Raw genomic sequence first — 26,353 nt, 5'->3', positions numbered from 1 at the left:
TGGACTTACAAACCTGCAGGGGGTCTGTGTAGGTGTTACTCCCAATTTACCTGTTAGGGTCGTAAGGGGTTTGCGTCGTTAGTTGGGTTGTTAGTGGGTGTTGTGTGTGAGTGTCAGGGTTGTTGACTAGATGGGGTGGGTCACCATACAAATCCTGCAGGGGGGGTTTGCTTGGTTTCAGGTGAGTCCAGGTGTGGAAGGTTGTTTGGGAATCATTCAAGCTTTATTAAGGACACAAAAATTAGGTCCATAGAATAAAATAAAAATACACACAATGAAAAGAAATTGCATTAATCCATATATTACTTACACATAAAGGCTCGATCACCAGTGAGACCACATTTTAGACGTAAACCTTACAGAACTACTCTTTGGACAGACCAGGGCTTGCACAATTGAGTTAGATAATTTTGTAACTCTGCACATGAATGAATAAATAAAATGCCGTATAGGAGCTGCACAGCATCGAACACCACTATCCACAAATATCTGACTGGCACTATAATGTCTTGGGACCCTCAGCAGTATCCTCATCGAGTCATTATAAGCATCCACCAGTTTGTGCATGGATCTCTTTTTGTAGCTCTGCCACAAGTGTGCAGTATATGGAGGAGTGTTATTTAAAATGGTGTTATAGGTTTTTGATAAGTAGTGTCTCAGACCACCACCTCTGTTCAGGGAAGGATTTTCCACTTTCACAAAAATATCACCTTTGACTCCTCTCAAACCATTTGTCTTCTCTAGCCAATAATCGGACATTGTCGTCCACGAAATATTCATTGTGCACAAACTTGAACTGTCATCCCGCATGTTCTCTTCTTAAAATAATCCCAATCTCCAGCCTTAAACGTCTAAGCCTTCAACATCTATCTTTGTAAGACTTAATTTCATATAATCATGTGAAAGTATTTCCTGATTACTTGGTGATTTTTGTGTCTGAGCGTCTTTGTTCATCACTGCTTCTCACCGTTATCTCCACATGGGGGCACCAGACCCATACAGACCTGCACTACATCAGCCTCACAGAGCATTTTGATTGATCACCTGCACAAAGCTGAAGGATGCAACTGCACTCTCAGCTGAAATTTACTGTAAAAATAACTCTGCGGTGTTGAATCTGTAATATAAGGATTCTAATGACGTTTGCAGTGTGTGTATTTGGATGCTTTGCTAGTGTAACCCTTAAAAATATCTGGCATCTTAATCATTCCCAGACAAGGACTTTTGATTCTGTCACGAGTGCGCGTTCTGATATTATTAAAAAGTTCTTAAAGTATGTCAGGGTTTTTCCTAGAAATGAGGCTGACGTGCAGCACCAAAACCTAATTATTATAGAGTCAAAGTGGAGAGAATAAAAAGGAGGTGGAAGACTTTCCCCTGATGTAGAGATTGTTTTCAGTTGGATTCGTTTGTAGGTTTTGCAAGATTTGTGGATGATGTTTGGTGTATTATCTGCTCTTTCTTGTGCACATAAGTGAATAATAATGGTACAAAATTGCATGATATTCTCTGAGGGAAAATCTGGATCCCAGGCTGCTCCTAAACCCTCTGAGACTACTTTGTGTTTGTACAGGCACAAGAAAATAATAATTACATGTTCTATTTCTGTTGTGCCACCTTTAGTTTAGATCGGGGGTGTCAAGCATTTGCCAAAGGGTCCAATTTGGCCTGCGAGACGAATTTCCAAAATGCAAAAATTACACTGAGGATATAAGCAGTCAAGGGTGTCAAACTCATAGTTCCAAACTCCAAAATTTCAACATTATTCCTGTTATTAAATGTTTTGTGCCTTTATAGATCTGATCTGTAATGCACATGTTTAAATGATCATCTGAGGTATAATATTGTTATAACTGCACTTATTTGTCTTAAGAAATTTCAGGTTGTTAAGGTTATTCATGTTTTTTGGGGGGAAAGAATAGTTTGTAAATGTTTACATTTTTATAACTTTATTTTACTTTTGGAGTTCTCATTATTTACAGGTTATTATTCTCTTATTTTGCTGGTCTGGCTCACTTGAGACCATATTGGGCTGTATGTGGCCCACACCACTGACTTTAAATCATATATGAGTACAACAGAATACCTAAAAGCCACCATTAGGGTTTGTTGTTTTAGTAAAGTGAAAACTACCACATGCAATTATCTGTCTCTGTACTAAGATACAACCAAGATATACAAGAAAGATACTTAGCATTAAAAATAATCAGCCTCCTTATGCACTTAACATGTCTAACTGTTTTCTTCAGACAATATAAGATGCACTAATCCACTAGTGTTTCACACCAGGTTTCATTCAACACACGTCAGGCGTTTCTTATAGTTTCAGCTGCTTTTTGTCATGTGATTAGAGGTCGGACAAAATATTGACTTGATCCTGTAGAGGTCCTTTAGTTCAAATTTGTTTGTTTTAACTCTTAGAACAATTTTTATGCTGATTTCCAAACTTTTCCCAAGTGATTTATAAGCTGTTTATTGTTTTATCCTTTGCATTACACAAAAAAACAAAGATTGGTTATTATGCTGTTATCTTACTGCAGTGGTTCTCAAACTTTTTACAGTGGAGTACCCCCTGAAATTTACTTTTTTTTTTTTTTTTTTTTAGCCAAGTACCCCAACTTTCACTTAAGCATTTTTGATTGAAAAAAAATTTGGTAAAATTTGTTCCTGTGCCAAAGGTGTTTGTTTATATTTTCAAAACTTTGTAAACCAACAACATATATTTAACTGTAATATATAAAAAATAACAAAATTTTTTAAGTAAATTTTGTGTGCAAAATATAAACTGAAAAGTGCCCTCTTTCATTAATAAGAAAAATAAATAAATTGGTGACTAATTTATAATTGAACCTTTCATCACCAAAAAATAATTACTTGGCTACTCAAACTCATTTTTAATAATATAAAATAGAATGTTCTTAAAATGTTACCGAAGCTTAAACAAGATGATTGACAATAAAAATCTTATATAAATGCATTTGCTGTATTTCACATTTCAGCATTAATTCTCATTATTTATTTTGTATTCGGTACATGATGACTTACTAAACCCATAAAGACCCAAACAGCCACTGGTGACTAAAACCATCTGCTGATATAAAATATTCCATAACTTCTGATCCATTAATCCTATCAGTCCATGTAAATAATTGGTATAAAATGCAGTTTGACATCTTTTCATGGTCATCAGATATGATCCATTTGGATGTTCAAAGGCTCCGTAGTTACTGTGGAAACACTGTTTTCTTCTACAGCATTGATTCACCAGTAAAACCCACGGTGTTGGATCAATGACAGTGGATGGACACACTTGTTTTTATGTTCAGTTATTGGTATCTTTGCTGAAAAAGTCACTTTTTCTTCCGTTTTCTCTATTTCTAGCATAATATCCCTCGACTTTTATGAAGATCTACATGGTCAGTGAATTAAATATAGGAAATTTGCTGATTTTTACTGGGAAAAGACCAAATAAAGAGGGGATAATATTACATTAAATGGTGATAGAAAGGTTAAATATAGAGGAAAATTCATTTAGGAAGTAGCACTGGGTCTTTATGGTTTAATGTATTTCTCCAAAAAAATTTCGAGTACCATCTGGGCTTCTTCCAAGTACCCCTGGGGGTACCATACCCCAGTTTGGGAATCCCTACCGTACTGGAGCTAGAATAGAATAGAACAAAATAGAATGCCTTTATTGTCATTATACATATGTACAATGAAATTAAAGTGACAACTCTCTTATGGTGCGTAGTGCTAAACAGTTCAAAAGAAAAGTGTAAATATATATACAGAATTAAAACAAGCATGTCAACCAACCAAGAAATGATAGAGATAAACATATTGCACTTTGCCCCTGGCTGAACACTGAGGATATATGTTAAATATAAATATATATATTAAGATCCTATTGAGCTGTATGTGGCCCCTGTACTAAAGTGAGTTTGTCACTCCTGGTATGGCTGCTGTTTATTGTCCTGTTGGGGTAGATCACAGACGACAGTATCAGCCTATCAGATGGGTGTCCTGTTAGTGTTCCTCAGGGTGACTGAACTCTCATCTGTTGTTAAAAGCCGCAGATAAATTCCTTTGATTGTCGCTGATCGCAGCCCATCCCCTGCTCCTTGTTTTCTCCAACTACAGCTCTTTCTTCTTCCTTTCTATCCGGTTCTCCCCGGTTTAATCCACCTCCTCTCCTCTCCTCGAATATTTTATGCAAAAACGAGTCAGCTGAGCGGCAGGTGGAGGCGTTCCCGCATACATTAGTCAAATGTGCGCATGTCCGGACCAATGGCAGAGCGGCGTCATCCTGTGTGCGCCGGATAAATTATGCGTCTCCGTCCGCGAGCTGCAGATTTTTTTGTGTAGAGCCGATATGAGCTGACCTTGGATTGTTTGTACCGCTGCGGTCGGTGCATGAGCTTTTCGAAACCGGACAGGAGAGACGGGAGAGAGAAGCACAGAGCGGCCGTGTGGATGCGGATACCACCGGGGCCGGCGCTGCGGAGGTCGAGTCGGGACGTGGCTGTTTTGTTAGCGGACTCTTAAAAAAAAAAAAAAAAAAAAAAAAAAAACATGACCAGCATGAATACGCCGTGCTACACCGTTGCTATGGATCTAGGCGTTTGCCAGTTCAGAAATTTCTCGTCCATATCGTTCCTGTCTTCGTTGCTGAGCGCGGAGAGCTCACACGTCAAGCTCGACAATAGGTAAATAACCCCGATCCGAGCTGATCTGATCCGAGCCGTGCTTGCTTGCTCCTTCACCTGCAGCCTGTGTCGGATGGATGCACACACAGGCTCCCTCTAAACACAATGAAAAAGCCCGTTGCATTTATAGACATTTCCAGACGCCTCTTTGGGACTATAGGTGCATTTTTTGCTTCCTGTAGTAACAAGGAGACAGAAAAATAGGCCCTGCATCTTTTATTTGTAGCACTATTTAGCATGAAACGTGTTTATTAATATTGTTTTCTTGCTTTTCAGCTCGTCGGGAGCCAGCGTTGTGGCCATAGACAACAAGATTGAACAAGCAATGGTGAGTTTTCCCCCATTTTTTCACTCTTAAACAGTAGCTGAGTATTTCTTATATAACTGAATGGATGCTACATAATAGATGATGCTACATTAGCTCTCACGCGCATTGTTTTTGGTTTTTTTTATCACACTGATTTGTGTAAATGTCGTAAATTTTGAACAGTTAAATTTAATTCTGTAAAAATACCCTCGCATTAAAAGTAACCTTCTTATGTGGAAATATACAGCGTTTGTAAAAAAGCAGACCTAGCTTACAACGCTACAAATGAGCTGTGATAATAACCATTAACAAAGCACTAGCTTAACAAAACACCTTTTACAAACGCATTGTTTTGGTTTTAACACAATGATTAACGTCTTCGCTTCGCTGTCATCAAGGGGAAAAAAGAAAAGGGGAAGAAAGGCTTTGCAAGATAAAGCTTTTCATTTCTTTTTCTGATTGTTAACTATGATAGTATTTTCTGCGTCTCTGTTGTTATGGCCCCTGTCAGCCCTGTTGCTAGGCAAACTTCAACGCTTTCACAGGTTGTTATAAATATCTCGGCTTCTGATTGGCTTACAGTTTACAGTAGGCGGGATTAATGACGGTGCATCCTGCGAATGTGATCACGTTTCTTCATTTTTTATTCATGTTGTTAACTGGGGTTTCACCAAGTTGTATACATTTGCAGCCTTTGTAAAAATCCATTTCTAGTCTGTGTAGGAATGAACTTAAAATTGGTTTTAATCATACACATTTATAGGTGTTTGATGTCTAAAGGGAGAAGTTTCTTTTCATTAATTCAACAATGAAGTGGAAACACTTATGGATACCCTTTGTGCATCAGAAAATAAAAATAGGAGCTCAAAATGAAACAGTTACACAAGCAGAATCAGCTATGTAGATATGCAGTGATATTAACTTTATATGGATTTTTACTGATTAAGTCAATCATACTCTATTTTGACTAACCTTAAAAGCCAAAGTGTCATTTTTAAAATCTGAGATAAACTACAGTCATGATTCAGTAAAACTCTAATAACTGAAGCAATTAACTATAAAGTACACAAAAAGCAAGTCCACTAAATAAAGTGTGATGGATGAAATACCCTACAAAAAAAATTTATGAGTATAACATCTTTCTAGAAACTGTACAAAGTTGTTCAACATTGTAGCTCTGAAACAGTTTGTGGCACTTGCTAAACATCGGCTTAGACGTAAGAGTTGAATTGATCTATTATTGTCTCAAAATCCCCCTTTTCTTGTATGACTTGGTGGCGTGATACTCTACTAATGCTTTGTTTACATTATACCAACATGTATCCTTGAGTAGTTTTTCTCAGGGCATATGAGGCAGTGCCACATATTTTAGTTACTCTTATGTCACTGCTCAATGATGAATCATGTTGTAGGGTCCTTTTTATAAAGACTCTGAATGAGATAAGGTCTGATATTTACTTTAGTGCAGGGGTCTCAAACTCAGATCCTCGAGGGCCGGTATCCTGCATGTTTTGGATGTATCCCTCTTCCAACACACCTGATTCAAATGATAAGCCTATTATCAAGCTCTGCAGAAGCCTGATAACGACCGTCAGGTGTGCTGGAGGAGGGAAACAACTAAAACATGCAGGATACCGGCCCTCGAGGATCTGAGTTTGAGACCCCTGCTTTAGTGTAAGAAAGAGGAATTGCAGTGCATTTTTCATCTGTATTCATTTACACTTTATACTCTTCATGCATTAAAAGTGGACTGACCCTATACTGATGTGACATTGATGGACTCGACGTGACTTGGCGTCTCTTGACTAACATGACCTTCATCTCTCTCTGCCTCAGGACCTGGTGAAGAGTCACCTGATGTACGCCGTGCGTGAGGAGGTGGAGGTCCTAAAGGAGCAGATCAAGGAGCTGATCGAACGAAACTCCCAGTTGGAGCAGGAGAACACCCTGCTGAAGACGCTGGCCAGCCCAGAGCAGATGGCCCAGTTCCAGGCCCAGGTTCAGACCGGGTCCCCGCCCGCCGCTCCGACAGCTGCCACACCAGGACCCCCGAGCGCCGCCACCCTCGCCCAGCCCGCCTCACACAGCTCCGGCCCCCCAGCGTAGCCTGGTCTGCACACACAAAGACTGACTGACTCGTTACTATTTTTTTTGTTTCTTTTTGTTCCTTTTTTTCTTTTGAGTTCTGCTACAGCAGCAGAGCTAAACCTTGCCTTCAACAGCAGGAAGTTTCGCTGTTAAGACAAGAATTTGCACATATTTATCTCTCAGACGGAGGCAGCCAGCGTGATGAGCTGTGCAGTGCTGGGGCGCACAGCGGTGGGAGACAATCTGGAGATGCTGTATGGGTGGTTGGATTCCCGTGGAGAATGAATAATAGAACTTTTTGCCAAATAACCTTTGGACATATCAACTAGAATGTCTTACCAAGAAGAAGCAAGAGCTCATCAGTGGCGACAACATACTTAACTTTAGAAAAATAAATCACTGTGCCTGTGTCTGGATTTTAAGTGATGTCGATTTTACTGATGGCGGTGGAAGAGTAAGAGGTGGAGGATTGTACTGGTTAACAGTTTTTGCTCAATGATGTAATGTAAATAAAACAAAAACGTTCTCTCTTAAGGCTAGACCCTAAAGTTACAGGTGGAGAGATTTAAGTGGAGACGAGAGAGAAAAAGCCTTCTCAGAGTGACAAATGAAGAATGTGAGCAATTATTATCATGACAAAGTCCCCATCTGGAATGGGGGAGGAGGGGGAGGGTATGGGCAAAGGGGTGGGAGGGTATTTTGAACAACACTTGGCAGCATTGATGATGTTACTTCAACTGTGGGTTGGTGGGATGAACAAAACCTGGTTTCTTATGGAGATGATGATATTCTATTTTCAGTATTTCACTTTGAAGCTCCTCATTTGCCCTTGACAAAGCTCATCGTTGCTGTTTTCTCGACCCTGAAGTGGCATGTAATTTAAACCTTATTTGACAGGGTTGAAACATTGGGCTAAGCTGCATTTTTTTTTCCTTTTTACCTAAAAAGTGTGATGGGCAGAAGATGATGTATATTTCTGTATAGTGTAAGTACCATGTAAAATAGTGAGGAGGAGAAGCAGAAAACAACAGATGATATCTAGGTCACACAGATTGAAGCTGGTGAGCGAGGAACATGCTGGTCTTGCCCAGTCTGTGTCTATTTTTAATGCTGTATTTTCAGGACTGTGGATCTTAAGGACTTTAGGTTATTTAACTGACAACACTCAGCCAACACTGTTGTCCATATCCTCTACTGCAACATTAACTCTTACTGTAAAACCATTTTTCACTTGCCGCTTTTTTTCGGATGTATTACACCTTTAAGACTTCCTTTTTTTTTTTTTTTTGACAGTGAAGTACTTCTGGATGAAACTCAACATATAAAATACTACAAACTCTGAGGATGTTTTTTTTTTCATTCAGTGTATCGGTTGTATGCTCATGTTCTGTGCATGTTTCCGCAGAGACCGGATTAAGAAATTGTAACATACATACCACAATTGCACTTGACAGCTGCACTTCACAACTTTCAATAAACATGCTTAAAGAAGAATAACCTCCTTGTCTGTGTCTGATTCCTACTTTTACACATTAGGTGTGTAAAATCATCAGTAAAAACTCTTATTGAGTCAGGGGTAAAACCTACCCTAGTGGGATCTAATTGGTATTATGTTAAATTGAACGTGGAGTAAATTTAACCCATAAAGACCCAGTGCTAGTTTTTTTTGCACTTCCCAAATTCATTTCTCTCTGTTTAACCTTTAAGTAATTATTTATAATATTATGCTCTGTATTTTGCTCTTTTTTTCAGTGAAAATCCAGTATTTCCCTATATTAATTTACTTATTGTGTACTTTAATCATCATGCTGAGATTACATTTGAGGGTTATTGAAAAAAAAATTAAGAAAAAAGGACTTTTTCAGTAAAATATATCATTAACTGAATGTAAAAATAAGTGTGTCAATCCACTGTCACTGATCCAACTCCATGGGTTTTACTGGTGAATCAGTGAGCCCGTTTACATGACCATTAAAATCCGATAATTGGGAGTAATCCGATGATTGCCATAATCAGACGCGACGCGTTTACATGCACTTCAGAAATGCGCTAATCAAAAAACCCTGGTTTACATGTTTCAGTCCATTATTTGATTTCTTTTGGCGTACATACGCACGTTATCAGATAAAACGTACACTTCCTGTCATTTTCGAAACAACCAGTCTTGTCTCCATGGCAACACCTATGGCATCAACATTAGCTGTCCTAATGTGGGAGTTAATAAGACCACAAAACAGGTCACATGTTGCTGCTATCCTTCATTTCATTATTTACCTTCTTTCTTAGGCTCATGATGTCACTGCGTAACTTCTGTTTGTATAGTTTTGTTTTGTTTTTTTTAACACATGCACAGATGTACAAAAATTAAAGAAATCAGATGAACCTGTATGCATGTGTGAACTTCATACTGTGAAGACATGAGAGTACTGGGGAGAAATCTAGGTGTTAATCTGATTTGTCATAATCAGATAACAGCCGTTATCAGATAAAGCCTATCAGATTATCCTGTATGATCACTGGAATAATCTGATAACTCTAGAAATCAGATAATGATCAGAGTATTGGTGTGAATGTAAACAGGCTCAATGTTGTAGAAGATGATGGTGTTTCCACGGTAACTACAGAGCCTCTGAATGTCCAAATGGGTACAATCTGATGACCATGAAAAGATGACAAACTGTATTTTACACCAATTATTTACATGTATTGAAGGGTTATAGTTGTTTTGAAGTTTACACGTTAGATCAGTATATGCTTTTGGTCACTGGTGGATATTTGGGTCTTTATGGGTTAACACTATAGAAGAAAAGTTATCAGTTTCCTTATTCAATCATTTAGAGTGTACTTACTTGCAGGTAAAACAAAGACGATGACTGTTCTGTTTTATAGTTGGTGTTCAGACACTTAAACATCTTTATCCCCTTTAAGGTACTTGTATTACTTGATAGTTTTCAGCATCATTCAGCAAAAAATCCATATTCACAAACAAGACTTTGAACATCTTCTACAGAGGTGTTTTCATTTACACTGGGGGTTAAATGTACGAGTCTCAGCTGTAATCACTGATCACTGTTGCTGATCCTGCCTTCAGGTTCTGTTGATCAGGTGTGAGTGGATGCACATGAGGTTCCACCACAGCTGAGGGGGAAAGGCTTGAGTGGGCGGGGCTATAAAAGGAGGCTGAAACTCCTGGTTCAGTTTGGTTGTGACCTCTGAGGTGTCCACGTCCCCATTTGGATCTCCCTGTATTTCTCTATTCCCCTGTTCATTTGATTTCCACAGAGTCTTTAGTTTTGTGGGTCTAATGACTTTTTTGTTTCTGGTTTATCCTTTTGATAGACTTAGTGGAAGGTGAGGGTTCTTACCCAAACCACCTTTTAGAACTTTTGGCTCATATTTAGCCCGACCTCCAAAGGGGAGATAAGAGGGATTGTTTTTGGTTCAGTTTGTTTCGGTTTCTTTGTTTAACACTCTAGCAACAAAACTATTGGTTGAATTCATACCAAATTAGGTTTGTAGATTGCCAGTGACCCAGAATAGATGTCATTGCATTTTGGGAAAAATAGGTCAAAGTTCAGATTTTCTATGAATTTTTAAAATGGTAGAGACCTCCTGCAATTTTGTTGCACAACTGGTGTAATGACAATAAAGCCTGTTCTGTTCTATTCTAAAATCACCTTGATATTAGCTGGGAAATAAAGAATAAATGTTATGTAAAAATTTCTTGGCAAGCCAGTCTGATGAAAGGCATCAGCCCCAAACATCACTCGTGGTAAATAAATTCTCTGGGAGCTCACAGGTTGTAAGCTTGTTATTTCATTTTTTCATCCAATTTTTTGGGATCCTGCACACCTTTCATTTTCTGGATGTGTGTGTCAGTCACCTCTCTTGGCAAGCTTTTGTCGCTATTTAGATGAAAAATAAGACAAATGTTCTACAAATAAAGCTTCTTTTCCCTTTGTGCAAAATATTTTTTTGGTTATAGTTTGAATTTACTACACTTGGTCATTAAACTAGATTCTGTCTGATCTGACCCAGCTGAGATCACATTTTTCTGTATGAACTAAAATGAGTTCCACACCCTTGACTGTTATCTTCAGTGTAAGTTTTGCACTTCTCATATTGACACCCCTGCCCTGCTTTAAGTCCAGTTAATGTTCCTCTTAATGTGTTTTACATCGGAGCTTTGCAGCGCTGACTTTTACCACCAGCTTCAGATCAAACTTGACATTTCCACACTCCTGGGTTTCCTCTACACTGAGCTGCCTGTTCATTCGTGGTGTTTCCCTTTTCGGACACGTGTCCACATCCACTACATCAGCTGTGTGAACAGTACAGACTGTGTGTGTGTGTCGGTCAAAACACTGAGTCCACCGAAGTAGAAATCCAACAGGCTGCTTCCTAAATGCTCCACATTTATTTGAAAAAAAGTCTCCTCACACAACACAGACGAACACTGAATCGGACAGTTATGGCACATTGTCAGCAGGAATCACATCACAGGCCACACACACACACACACACACACGTTCACAGTCTGACACTTTCACACACACGTAAAACCACGTCACGTATGAGGCGAGTGAGGAATGAGACACAGGCGCTCCACAGCCAGCGTGGTTTTCAGACTGTCCATAGAAAAGCTGTCAGTACCACAGACTGCAACACTGTAAACGCTGATGGACGGTGGGACGGTGTCCAGAGGAGGAGGGGGCGGGGCTTCTGTCTGTCTGTCCGTCCGTCCTGTCTGTCTGTCTCCGAGGTCTGCTGGATCCGAAGCCGTGGCGTCCGTCTCTGGGCCTCTGGAGGGGGTCGGGGGTGTGCAGACGAGGGCTTAGCCGGGCTCAGTGAGGGCATGAGGCGGGGACACGAGTCCAGGGGCTCCAGCGGGATCACATGCCCATACGGATGCTCTGGATGATCTGGAATATGGCTGAGGACGCAAACACGGAACCTCCGTCAGTGATGTTTGAACCGTCGTTTCAACCAGAACAAGTGACTGCTTTAACTCATAAAGACCCAAACGTCCATCCACTCCAACATCCAAAACCATCTACGGATCTAAACTGTTTAAAGGGGTCATATTTTGCTAAACTCAATTTTATTAGTCTTTGGTTCATTTATTTGTGTATTTGGACCCTAACAGTTCATAAAGTTTGAATTTGAACCCTCCAGGTGCTGCAAAGCTATCTTTATATTCATTTTGGCAAAAATTGAGTGGAGTTCTACAACTTGTTTTAATTCTTGCTTAATTTGTTCCATTTTATAACTAGTTATGTCACAACATTTGCACATATAAGGTCAAGACTTCCGACAAACATTTCTCAGAGTACAACATAATTGTTTATCAGCAGTAGTAAAAACTGAAAATATGTCCAAACTTCACCTCAAATGTTCAGTTGTTGGTTGCATTAACAAACACAAGTGGCTGAACGGGACAGAAAGCATGGTCAAAAACCTGGAGGGGGTGGGGCCTGAAGTGGCTCATTTGCATTTAAAGGGCCAGCGCTCAGAATGACCTTTCTGGTGTCATTACTCAGAAATAGGGTTGAAAATGGACCTGTGGAGTTGAATTAATGAAGAATTCAGACCCAAGCAGAGCATTTACAGTTTATATAGACCACAGGGAAATGTTTGAAAATGCATAACTCCATTTAAAAAAGCAAAATATTGTTACCTTTGTTGCTGCAATGATATTTATTGCTGATGCAAAACTCCGTGTTGTTAATCAAGATGTTGTCATTCTGCCTCTAAGATTTATATCTACAGCCTTATTTTTGGAAGTGGACATTATTTGTTTGCTATGATTGTTATTGTTTTCTTTAATTTCCATCCTATGTTGCCTGTGGAGGTTTGTGGGAATATACATACAGCTGTGAAAAAGGAAAACAAACTAATTGAACTGTGCTTAAATGTATACATTGTATTGTATTTGAAAACAAAAAAAATCTAATAAACACTAAGTTTAAAAAAAGAAAAATATCACTCCTTTTAATACCTGTTGATCCACAAATCCTGTCAATATGTAAATAATTGGTATAAAAGGCAGTTTGTCAGCTTTTCAACTAACAGTTCCCAGTAAACCCCCCATCCCTACGCCACACTATGTACATGTACAGCCAAGTGATAAAACACAGAATATTGCCTTTAATTAATAAACACCAAACCTCCATATAAACAGAATGGTTGAAGCCAAACTCTTGTGTGAAATCATCAAATGTGTTTCTATTATTCAGTTTTCTTTGAGTCTGAAACTGTCAGAGTTCCATCAGGATCGATCACACATGAGGTGAAACGAGAGCGACTCACCTGATCCACACACAACGAATACAAAGAGTGCGAGCAGCCATGGGCCGACCGGATACTTCTCCTCCTGTGGTCGCTACAGAAAAAAAAGCACAAACATGGAGATCAGTAAATGACATGATAGCAATGTTTGGTTTAGTTGATTATGATGAACTTTAATTCAAACATAAGAAGGAACAAAATACACAGTTACATTTAATAACAAGCTAAAAATTTACTGTCATACAGTCGCGGAAAAAATTATTAGACCATCAAAAGTCATTAAAAACAATGGTTATGCAATCAAGTACCAACTCCTGTGTGTATCATGTGACTAAAACAGACAGAAAAGAAAACATGGAATGCCTAAAAGCACTGTTTTTGTCAGTACAATGCCATAGATATTACTGTAACAACTGAAGTGATTTTGGTTATTATCAAGAAAACATGGAAAATGTCTAGATATCAGCTCTGAAATTAAACTCTTATGAACTATTTTTGTTGTTATTATTATATTTGTCCAAATACATGTACCTTTAGTTGTACCAGGCATTAAAATGAACAAGAAATTGAAGAAAACAAGGGGTGGTCTAATAATTTTTTCCACGACTGTATATATCCACAAGTATACTAAACAAAAATATAAACACACCATGTACAGTATTTGTGTAACTCGAGATGTACAGCCCAAAATGAGCTCATGATGTCTTCTAGTGATTAGACATGGTTAATTTTCTTGACTTATAAACAAACTTTGTGTCCATCTCTGCGAGCGAGCACTTGCTCAGTGGTCTAGTGATTCCACCCACAACACAGGTGTGTCATGTGCAGACGCTGCTCAAACAGTGTTAACAGTATTCAGACCCTCTTATACTGGGGACAATAAAAGGACACCTCAAAATGTTGCATTTCCTCAGATGTCACCATGCCACAGATGTCGCAAATCATGCAGGAATGTTTCTGGATAATATCCCATTGCTCTGTGCGGTTCTCAAAGAGGAGTGGAATAACTTTCCATGGGCCACAAGCGACAATATCCTCAACTCGATGAGAAGACGATGTGTTGCTCTACGACACAGGTGTCAAACTCCGGTCCTCGAGGGCCAGTATCCTGCATGTTTTAGGTATTTCCCTCTTCCAGCCACACCTGGATCAAATAATGATCAGCTCATCATCATGCTCTGTAGAAGCCTGATAGTGATGTAATGGCTTCCAGGTGTGCTGGAAGAGGGAAATATCTAAAACCTGCAGGATACCGGCCCTCCAGGACCTGAGTTTGACACCCCTGCTCTATGAGAAGCTAATGGTGGACACATGAGATATGGAGCTGTGATTTCTTTCCACTGGCCCCCACCGTGTCCACATGAATGTCCCTGAATGCCAGACGCCACTATGTTCTAACGGACACAAATCTGTACCATATGGATCAACAGAATAAACTGTGTGTGATTTAATATATTGTATAACATCTATTGCTATTAAAAAGTTAGTGTCACATGGTGCGTTTATATTTTTGCTCAGTGTATGTTAACACAGACTGAGAAATGCATATGTGACATCATTAGAACTTTACAAAACCAACAAACCAAATGTTGGACCAGGGCTTTTGCACATGACTGTACATATAAGATGTGTGTATTTTAACAAACCTCATGTCCCACTGCCACAGAAACACAACCGTAGTATGTTTACAACTAAGTTTCACCACTGGTCGTGTTGTTTCTACCTCCTGTTATCTGTTACAACCTGTTAAACAGCGCGTCATCCTGCTCACTTCTTTTTTTAACTTTAATGAGGACAACAAGTGTCTCCTGATAATTAAAACGCCTACAATAACAACTTGGCGGTCTCGCTGAACAAACCCAGGCGTCTAATTATAGACTGAGGAGTGCACAGTTAGCAGTTTTTCCACACTATGGCTCATGTGGAAAAGATGAGTGGAACAGCACAAGACATCAGTCTAGACAGATTGAGGGGAGTACCCATCATCCCCGCGGGATGAGGTCACCCTGCTCGCTTCTGTTTGTGTTTCTGCCTCTGGTGAAGGACGCGGAAACTGATACAGACGTGATCTAAATGATGCTGGAGGGAGGCTGTTTCTGTTCAGCAGTGTCCGTATTTGATCTGAAAGTTTCTGTTTAAAGGGTAGGTTATAGAGTCCTCATTTTTCACTAATAATATGAATAATCTGCATTATTTTTGACAATTTTTTTTTTGTATTATATCTGTGTAGAAAAATTCTGAAATACTAGAGTTGATAATAAATATCATTGAAAAAGTTTAAACTGAAAACTTCCAAAAGAAGCGTTTTACTACGGTGTGTACATTGATTTAAGTTGAATTAAAACACATTAAATGCTGCACATATGCCTTATATAATGGCTCGAGTACAATTCTGACTCTGTGCATAATTTGTGCCTTTATATACCAAGTAATGAATCGACTGTTTACTCTGTAATTTGTCAGAAAATTGTGAAAAAACTGGTGCATTTTAGAGCAAATGATGACACCTTCACGTTGCTTATTTTGCCTGTTCCTCAGTTACAGATTCTCATTCACAAGCTTCAAAAACATGCAGAGAAATGGCCTTAAGTTAATGTTTCAGTCACTAATTTTCAGGTATTTTCACATTTATTTAATATTAAGCTAATACACTATTCCCTGTCACATTCACACCTATGGGTGATTTAGATTGACCAGTTATGACCTATTCTGGTGCATGTCTTTGGGAGGAAGCTGGAGAACATGGACAGAACATGAGGAGAACATGCAAACTCTGCACAGAAAAGACAATCAAACTCAGGATGTTCCTGCTGTGAAGCGACAATGCTAACAACTGCATATTTAGCCCACCCCCCACCCCCCGAAGGGGAGGCAATGGGTATTGTTTTGGATTCGGCTTGTTTGTTTGATTGTTAACACTTTAGCAGTAAAACTATTGGTTGAATTCATACCAAATTGGGTTAATAGATTACCAGTAACCTAGAATAGATGTGGTTACATTGTGGGGAAAGTAGATCAAAGTTCTTATTTTTTATGAGTTTTTTTTTTTTTTTTTTTTTTAATCTTTTTCTTTTCCCATTTACTTATAATGGGCAAAATTTCAAATGTCTAAAAAAAACATCAATTTTGTTTCAATTTACTTCAAACTTGGCACATATATAGAGGCCATTGATATGTTGACATCAGCACACATAGACATGGTGACATCAGCTGGATCGATGCTAAAATAAACTACAATATGTGAGAGGGGCGGGTTTGTTGTGTCTGGAACCCATTATTTGTAATATTTTGTTTTAATAAAAAGCCCTGAAAGACAAATGAACTAGTACAAAACTAGTGTACATTAATTCTACATGCAGACCTAATTAGTTAATTATAACTGCAACTAATTAAGTAATTACTAGTTTGTAAAAGGTAAAGAATTTACAAAACAGTCCTCTGTTTATGACAGAGTCCATAACTTGCTTCGTTGACTCGCTGTGAAACACCAAAGAGGATTATTGATTTACAGTACAAACACAACCTGGGCACAAAAAAGTCCATTACTCTAATATTTCATTAGATTATCTTTAGCTTTGATTATCACTATATTCACTGTGACATCATTTTAATAAGTTTATGCAGTGTCACATTAATTATAACTCATTTCTGTCATTTTCTGAACACATAACGTCATGAACATGGACCTGACCGACTGAACCGACCCCAGACCATAACACTGCCCCCACAGGCTTGGACTGTAGGAACTAAGAATGATGGGTAATCACTTCATCCGCCTCTCTTCATCACTCTGGAACAGGGTCAAACTGGACTCATCAGACCACATGACTTTTCCATTTAAACTCAGTCCAGTCTTTATTCCCGCTGCAAACAGGCAGTTGTTTAAGACATGAGAAGCTCCTCACTGCATCAGTTAAAGGGTTAAATAAGAGTTTCATATAAGGCTCTTACATATTTGTTTTGTTAAATCCAAACTTAAACTTTTTTTTTGTTTGTTTTTATACATATTTTTTCCGAGACAATAACGTAAACATACTCATCTACAAGTCTTAGAAGTTATTTAAACATTTAGGAAAAACTGCTTCCATTTTCTCAAATGTGAATGTTGGTCTCTTCTGTGAAACTAATATTTTAAATTTTTTCGTTTTGTAAGATTTTATCAGTGGTGGGAGTCAGTCACACATGTGCGAGCAACACATAAGTCTCTGAATCATAATCTTAAAATAGGAGCATCAAGCAAAAGCCAAGAAAGGAATGAGTCAAACCACATAAAATCCTGTTGATCTATCCTACATGGACATTTGGTATAAATCAATAATGGTGATTGGTGCTGTAACAGGCTGCTCTTTATTCCTACTTAGTCTTATAACAGTTGGAGGCAGATAAAATGTACAAGCCAAGAATAAAGAACTGCTACAAAATTACCGTATGTTTATATTTTTTTCAGTTTTTGGTAGATTTGAGCAGAACTAATATGGTTTAAGAGATTACTGAAGAAAAAAAACAAAGGAATGCACAAGTGTTAAATCCAAAATGTGGATTCTTTTTAGATCATACTGTGTATCTGTGAACTGAGAAATCGATCAGCTTATTATTTACTGATTAACCCACAAAGACCCAGAAATATTTTTGTGGTGATTTCCAAGCCAATTTCTATCTAAATTCAACCATTAACGAGTAATTTATGAATATTTATTATGTTATTAGCCTTTGCATTTTTTCCAATGAAAATCAGGTATTTTTCAATATTTTATTTACTATGTAAATATTAACGAAAGCTCAGAAAATTAAGGAAACTTTACTTTTTCAGCAAAATATATAATTATTTTACATAACACCAAGCATCTACAGCCACTGTCATTTGTTAAACTACATGGGTTTTATTGGTGTTTCTATGTTCCCTACACAGACTTTGGATGCATCCAAAAAAAGACAAACCTGCATTTAACTGAATCCTTTAATTGTATTAATAGAATTAATGGTTCAAAAGTTATAAAAATGTTAGATCAGTAGATGCTTTTGGGTTTTTGAGGTTTTTTTTTTCTGTTTTTGGTAGTTTTGAGCCGAACTGAGGTGGTTTCAGAGATAACTGAAGAAAAAAAAACAGAGCACAAGGGTTAAAAGTTGTTTTTTTTTTGTTTGTTTTTTTTGTTTGGTTTTTTAGATCAAATTATGTATCTGTTAACTGATAAAGTGATCATCTGATTATTTGTTGATGAAATTGATCAGTATCTAACTCAACTACCTGCCTCAGACTCCTCTGAATAGAGTTTTTTTCTGTTTTTGGTAGTTTTGAGAGCTGAGGTTTCAGAGATTACTGAAGATAAAAGAGAGGGATGTACACAGGTTAACAGTTTTTTTTTTAATCTATGTATCTATGAACTGATAAAGTGATCAGCTGATTATTTGTTGATGAAATTGATCAGTATCCAACTCAGCAACCTGCCTCAGACTCCTCTGAAAATGTTTTTTTGTTTGCTTTTGGTAGTTTTGAGAGCTGAGAAGGTTTCAGAGATTACTGAAGATAAAACACAAGGATGTACACAGATAATTTTTTTTTTTTTTAGATCTATGTATCAATGAACTCATAAAGTGATTGACTGATTATTTTTGTTGATGAAATTCATCAGTATCTAACTCGACATCCTGCCTCAGACTCCTCTGGAAACTGTTTTTGTTTGTTTGTTTGTTTGTTTGTTTGTTTTTGGTAGTTTTGAGAAGGTTTTAGACATTACTGATGATAAAACAGAAGGATGTACATGTGTTAATTGTTTCAGGTTTTTTTTTTTAAAGATCTGACTGTATCAATGAACTGATAAAGTGATCAGCTGATTATTTGTTGATGAAATTGATCTGTATCTAACTCAGCAACCTGCCTCAGACTCCTCTGAAAACTGTTTTTTTTGTTTGTTTGTTTGTTTTTTTCTTGTGGTAGTTTTTTTTTTTTTTTTTTTTTTTTTTTTTAGTAGGTTTTTTTTTTTTTTTTTTTTTTGGGTAGTTTTAAGAGCTGAGAAGTTTTTAGATATTACAGATGATAAAACAGAAGGATGTACACAGGTTAAGAGTAAATTATTATTATTATTTTTTTTTTAATCTATGTATCAATGAACTGATAAATTGATCAGCTGATAATTTGATTAAATTGATCAGTATCTACCCTGACATCCTGAATCCTGAAGTCTTCAGCCTCCTCATCCTCCTTCACTTATAAACAAACATCCCTGGTTGAATCCATCCCCTCCAATTCTCAGGGCGAATGTGTTTAATATTCTCTTTTCTGTCTTTATTATTATTATTATTATTATTATTATTATTATTATTATTATTATTATTAATATAATTATCTGCTTCCACTAAAGTACCGTGGAGTTCCACTGCGGAGGGCGGTAACAAGCCCAGTGAACCCGGTGTGAAAATGAGCCTCATGTCGGTGGGTAGAGGACCACCACTCCTGAGTCATGCTGTTCGGCATATGTAGGAAAAGCACCGGTTAACGGAGCTGCTGCTGTTCTCAGCCCGGCTTGAGTGTCACCTATCTGGGCTAACGTCAGGCGGCATCTCCCTGTCCGTGAACGTCTCACCAGCGTCTTGGCTACGTTTCCTCTCTGCGTGATGTTCTTGCTGTGTTTCTCGTTGGCCATGCGGATCCTCTGCTTAGCCACCATCTTCCGGAACGTTTACAACACCCAGGATAAATAAATAAATCTAGTTTACTTGGGTTTTTTTCTGAAGCTGCAGGGTGACGACCGTACCGAAGCATCAAGTCCGGAAAAATCTGCAACGGCGCCACCGGAAGCTCCTCTCAGGGGCTTTCAAAATAAAAGAATCTAGAAATATTTTATACCGGTATAGTCTAATTGAATCGCGAATTTCATTTTGGTTTGTTATTATTTAGGGAAGCCTAATAAAAATGTTCCAATAAGTCAATAGAGCTAGATTTATCATTATCTTCTAACTAATTAACAGTTAAGTTTTCACAAGTTCTTTTATTCTGAAGAACGTTACCGGAAACATGTTGATAGACTTTATTGTTTTTATCAAAACATCCCTCCAATCTCCATCAATAATGGATTTTAATTAGTTCAATTTGGAAAAATAAAATATGACTCACACATTCTGTTTTACAGCTTTGGGGATGAATATAAAAGGTTGTAATACACGACCTTCATGAAGGAAAAGCATTTAATAACTAAGTAAGTAAATACTGTAAATGTTTTGATGAAATAATCAAATATACAAGTATAAAACATGGTCACAAGCAAAATATGTTAATGTAATGACTTATAAATACTTATATGTTTAAATAGTGCAGATATTAGTGCAAAATATGTAAAATAAATAAATACACTGGATGGACTAAATGTAAAGTCTCAGAAAATATACACTTCGCAGATTATATTTGCACAACGTATTTTCTCCTCCTACTGCTGGAAATAAAGAAATAAAGAATAAAAAATATTCTGTGGGGATCATGAGTGAACTGAATTTTAAAATATTAAATAAATATTGACAAAATAAGTAATACATCTACAAAACGTTAAACAAAACTTAGAAAAATGGATAAAACATAACATAATAGTGAGTATTACAAATTCAGATGATCAAAATCATCAATAACAACATGAGGAAAAATGACCAAAAGTAAAATAAAATAAACAAAAATCATCAATAAAATTATCAAAAATGATTAAAATGGAGAAGAAAATAAATCAACAATATATATGGAAATGAAAATGGGGGGGGGGGGGGGGGGGGATGAGCAAAGGATGAACAAAATATTAATGAAATTATTAAAAATTACAAAGATAATTACCAAAATGAACCACAAATAATAAAGGAAATGAACTGAAATACAAATAATCACTAAAATGACAAAAACGGACAATAACAAACAAAATACTCTCCTGATCTGAATCTTTTATTAAATCTTTTGCTGTGAAATACCATGAAAACAAAAAGAAATTCACCTTTTTTTTCAGATTGTCTAAAATTCCATTTCATCATGCTTATATTCATGACACATTTAGATGTTAACCTGAATTTAATTGTCTTAATGTAATGGTTTTTTTCTCAGAATCTCAGGACATTGTCTCAGTATGAGACCTAAAGACAAGAGCTCCAAATTCAGTCCTTATTAAAGTGAATCACATGACCACCAGATCCACAACTGTAGTTGGAAACCATAACTTTTTATTTAACATTTCAATGTTAAGAATTCATGTTTAATATCTTTTATTTCATAGACTTTTTTTCCATTCTCGTTTAAAAACCTAGATAAGGACCCTATTGACCACTAAGTTGATATAGACAAATATGTTAAAATGAAACATTAACATTAATTAAGTGTTAAAATAACATCAGCCTTTTGCCACTTTTTGTTAGCTATGAATTAAATTTTTCATTATTATTTGTTTTTTTTGTGTGTGTGTGCATGTGGGGTGAGGTTTGTTTTGTTGAAGAATTTCTCTGCATGTGGAAGATGATGTATGATTTATGCAAATATAAGCAAAAAAAATTAAATAAAACAAACACATCCTCTTTACACTGTAACCCTCCTGATCCAGTTCCCGTAGATTTAGCTGTGGTTCTGTCTTATGTGAATGACACGTCCCTTTCACGTAGGTATGATGAGCACATGTTTCTGAATCAGTTGCCTCTGACTTACATCATTCCCTCAATCTGTCAAGATTCACTCGCTGGCAGCACAGAGCAAAAGGAGGCCAGAGAGGAGATGTTGCCTAGCAACTGCATCAAAGGGTTGGCTTGGGAAGAAACACAACAAATCTGCGGATGGAGAAAGGATGAGACGAGCCAACGAGTCTAAACAGCCGACTCATGGTGTGGGCTGACGAATACTCAGCGTTACATCAACATTAGCGTGATGAACATAAGACGAACAGCCAGTTGAGTTTTATTAACTGACACTTCGGACTGTGGTGACAGCTGAAAAGCATCTGGATATTTGATCAGAAAAAATACAAATACATATGTAAATGCTGTCATTACAGCTGTGGGGCTTTTTGGCATCATTGCAAAAATTTCATGATTAGCGTTTAGCATATTGTCATTCAAATGGTCTGACATAAAACAAGACTTCTAGAAGAAAAAGTAGTTCTAGAGCCTATTTGTGTCAAATCGAAGGTGTTTCTGGACAAATAAAGGGTTTAATACATGACTTAAAACACTATACATGGTGCAGTTTTCTTCTGACAAACATAACGATGTCTTTGTTTGTAGATAAAAGTGGTGGTTTTACATGTCGCAGTTCAGGGGGTTCACAGACGGATGTCACATCAGTCTCAGAACAAAATTAAACAGTGAGAACTTTAGGATAAAGATCTGACAGTGTGACTTCAGTTCAGACATACAGTGGTGGAAAAGGGTTTTTGTTCACCCCATACATTTGTGATATATCACATTAAGACTCGCTGTTGAATCACTTACAGCGTACGTGTCCATATCAGGACCTCACCTACAGCTGATACTTTTGAAACTCCCTTAAAAACCCATTTTGATATTTTGGCTTTTGAACTGGACTGAGAAGTGGCATTTTGGTATTTGTATTTATTCTGCTTAATTTTATTTTATTTTACTTGTGTAGATTTTATTATCTGTTTTTTATTTCCATTCCTGCTTTAAATCTGTGCAGGACTTTGGTCAATGCTTTATAAATAAAACTGACTTGACTCTTAAGACATTAAACTCTGTAAAGTCTTGTTCCATTCTCCAAACCCACATGCTCCCTTCTGCACATGCTCACTTCTGTTGAGGTTTAACACTGGATGTTTTATCAAGATAATGAAACAGACTGAATTTGGATTGAAATATAATTCACTTTTTGCTGTTCACTGTTATCTACACAGGACCCCGCATTACATCATTTTGCTTCCAGTGGCTTTAATCTTCCTTTTGTGTAAGAGTCGGCACTACTGACCCATTTTAGATTTTAAATGCATAAAAGAACCACATAGAATTTGTGTATTGCATCAAGGTTTTTTGACTTTGTAAGGAACTTCTATTTCAACAAAATAATACAACTTTTTTTTTTCACTAAATTATGACATGCTCATGTGGAAATTTTTGACCTTGTGTTGTTATAGGGTCAGTTTTGACCCAGTTTTAAAAATAAGATCATAAAGCAATAATTAGAGCCCCAACTGGAAACAAAAAAGCAGCCAACACACTGACAGACAGCTCCTCTAACAATCATGTGAACTTTAGGGGATTCTCACTTTGCCTTGTTATCCAGTTTTACCTGCACAAAAACAAAACAAGTAAAGACGAGCATGTCCACACTAGGGCTGTAAGAAAATATTGGTTCTGCAATATATCATGATATTTCATCTCACAATACTGTATTTATATTAAAAAGTACTGTATCGATATTTGTAGATATTCATTCAAATGCAGATATGGCAAAGGTTCATTTTTGTTTTTTGTTTTTCTTTATTGTTTATGTCTTATTTATCATTATTTAACACTGTTTTATTAAATAATGGTGATTTGAAGCGATCTGGGAGTGGCAGATGTTAGTTCCTTTGTTTGGATTGCACAAAAATAATCTTATGATGTTAGTTATGAACTAATAGAATATGAACATTTGAGCAGGATTTTAAACTGTAATGTCTGTAAAACATAATTTAAGTTTAAACACAGGAATATATAGATCCTGTTGTGATTAAATAAAAATGTGTTTAGTATTTGTGCATATTTCTGGTGTAATTCAATTCTTCCAGGAAATAATCTTCTAAAAAAGAAACAAAACCAATAAAAAATGGTCTTTTTAACAGTATCACGATATATTGTGATGAATCGTATCGTGATCCTAGTATTGTGATTTGTATCATATCACCAGATTCTTGCTAATGCACACCCCTAGTCCACACATGTGAGGTCAGTTCAGTTAGAGTTGGTAGCGCGCATAGGGGGGTGTACTGACAAAAAAAAGGCCCAGAAGCTCACACCAAAAATATTAAAACCAATATTTTCATGGATAAGGAACCTAACAAGGTAAACAAGAGATGAGAAACAAATTAGATGATAGATCATTGTTTTTGTGTATTTTACATCTGATTTAAGACATGGGTCAAAACCGACTTGTGAACATAACAAATGGTAACAGAGAGTGAACACAGGAGGAAGGTTAAGTTAGATTTCCATTTATTCTGTTTCATTCTCTGGATTTAATTGTATTTATGTCGGTGGGCGTCTTCATGCATGATTTTAATCTTCAGACGTGTTCTGCTCTATCTCCCACTCATTACATGACAGACTGAAGCTTCCAAAATAGATTTCATGGATGTGTTTATCCCTGTAGTTCGTTTCTGCAGTGACTCAAACTCCTCGAGGGCATCATCTAAACATATCTCATCTCATCAGATTTTCATGTGTCCTCTTCAGCAGTGATTCCACCAACAGATTCAGTGTGTTTTGCTCCAACACTGGAACATGTTCTAGCATTTAGTTAATCGAGTTAATGACTTTGGAAACTAGACTTTTGTTTTGGTTTCCTTTGTGAAAGTCTGGGCACAAAGACACTCAGCCAGGACATATTTCAGACCAAAGAACTCACATATTATCATAAGTTACTTATTTCATCTGTTTTTAGGAGTAGACCGTTAAATATTCTAATTAATCACACATCAGAACCCTCTGCTATTCCACTACAGGTTACCAGATACAGATTTTGGTGGTCACTGTTTTAGTTTTGTTCTGCTTTTTGGTTCTTCATCCATTTAGGGCAGAAGTTCATTAACTTGTGAGTTTAATTCTGAGGCTTATGAAGGTGTAAAGTTATTATGGGATGTTATTATCTTTACTAAGTTGCCATTTGTTGATCCATAGTTAAAGACTAAACTGTGACAGTTCTGACTTGTTTGGATGATTCCTATCTATCTTGCTAGCTAGCTAGCTAGCTACTGACAACACAAACCGTACAGAAAACAGAGGTGATTTGTGGGTTTGCTGTGGCTGTTTTCTGTCTACAAACAGAGCTAAGCTAACAGAGCTAAGCTAACACAGCGCTAAGCTAACAGAGCTATAATGTAAACCAGGGGTGTCAAACTCATTTTAGTTCAGGGGCCAGAATCAGCTAAATTTGATCTGCAGTGGGCCGAACCAGTAAAATAATAACATAATAATATATTAAAAAAAAGTCAACTCCAAACTTTTCTTGATGTTTTAGAGCGAAAAAAGTTAATTCACAATATGAAAAGGTTTACATCTACAAACTCTCCTTAAGATGTGAATAACAGGAACAAACTGAAAAAATATGTGTAATTTTAACAATATTCTGCTTCAGTTTATCATTTACACATGTACATTATAACTTACAGATTGCAGCGGATTTACAAATACACAAAACATTTAGTAACAGGCAGAATATTGTTAAAATTGTACTTACTTCTCTTAAGACATTTCAGGTTATTTACATTTTTTGCAAAGTTATACTTTGTTTTAGTATAAATACATCAAAATATTTACATTTACAAAGAGAAACATTTGAAGTTGTCATTATGTATATGTTATTATGATAGTATTTTACTGGTTCTGACCCACTTGAGATTGAATTGGTCTGAATGTGGAACCTGAACTAAAAGGATTGTTAATATTTTAGTGTAATTTTTGCATTTCTCAAATTCATCCCAAGGGCCGAACTGGACCCTTTGGCGGCCTGGATTTGGCCCCCGGGCCGCATGTTTGACACCTGTGATGTAAACTATCAGCTGATGCAGCAGGTGAAGATTATAAAACACAGTGTTATATTGACTGACTGTCAAAATAAGTGTGTATGAGTTTGAGTTTGAAGAAGAAAACTCGATGATACCATAATGCAGATGTGTGTAAACAATGAGCTGTATATTTTATTCAGTGACTGATACAGTCTGTGGATACATACGGTTGAATCGTGGGTGGTTTTGGTCATAAGTGTGTTCTGGAGTGAGACTTCCATCTGCTGTTGAGA

General features: G+C 37.0%; 2 protein-coding genes across 4 annotated transcripts in view; one reads left to right on the top strand and one right to left on the bottom strand.

The window, feature by feature from the left end:
• Positions 1-8,598, top strand: part of LOC115412185 (TSC22 domain family protein 1-like) — a 49,481-nt gene extending 40,883 nt beyond the window's left edge. For 2 of the 3 annotated variants that reach the window (XM_030124528.1, XM_030124531.1), the window contains exons 2-3: positions 4,983-5,034; positions 6,850-8,598. In XM_030124528.1, the coding sequence (XP_029980388.1) occupies positions 4,983-5,034; positions 6,850-7,119 (322 nt within the window). In that variant the 3' untranslated portion in view covers positions 7,120-8,598. Of the gene's footprint in view, positions 1-3,997; positions 4,707-4,982; positions 5,035-6,849 lie in introns of those variants that run through there. The other variant, XM_030124530.1, reaches the window with a different exon arrangement.
• Positions 8,599-11,496: 2,898 nt separating this feature from the next.
• serp2 (stress-associated endoplasmic reticulum protein family member 2) lies at positions 11,497-20,154 on the bottom strand. Its single transcript, XM_030124981.1, has 3 exons — positions 19,971-20,154; positions 13,411-13,483; positions 11,497-12,034 (listed from the first exon to the last, which is right to left on the bottom strand). The coding sequence occupies exons 1-3, from the start codon at positions 20,052-20,054 to the stop codon at positions 11,994-11,996; spliced, it is 198 nt and encodes a 65-aa protein (XP_029980841.1). The 5' UTR covers positions 20,055-20,154; the 3' UTR covers positions 11,497-11,993.
• Between the last annotated feature and the right edge of the window lie 6,199 nt (positions 20,155-26,353).

Source organism: Sphaeramia orbicularis, chromosome 21, assembly GCF_902148855.1.
Source record: "Sphaeramia orbicularis chromosome 21, fSphaOr1.1, whole genome shotgun sequence".
NCBI classification, from domain to species: Eukaryota; Metazoa; Chordata; class Actinopteri; order Kurtiformes; family Apogonidae; genus Sphaeramia; species Sphaeramia orbicularis.
Note: the sequence above shows the minus strand (reverse complement) of the source record. Positions and strands in the feature narration are given on the sequence as shown.

Excerpts from the sequence above, each read along its gene's own strand:
- serp2 (XM_030124981.1), bottom strand. The coding sequence starts at position 20,054 with ATGGTGGCTAAGCAGAGGATCCGCATGGCCAACGAGAAACACAGCAAG. Across the intron at positions 13,484-19,970 it reads GAAACGTAGCCAAGACGCTG|CGACCACAGGAGGAGAAGTA; the intron begins GTGAGACGTTCA and ends TTTTTTCTGTAG. Across the intron at positions 12,035-13,410 it reads ATTCGTTGTGTGTGGATCAG|CCATATTCCAGATCATCCAG; the intron begins GTGAGTCGCTCT and ends TTGCGTCCTCAG.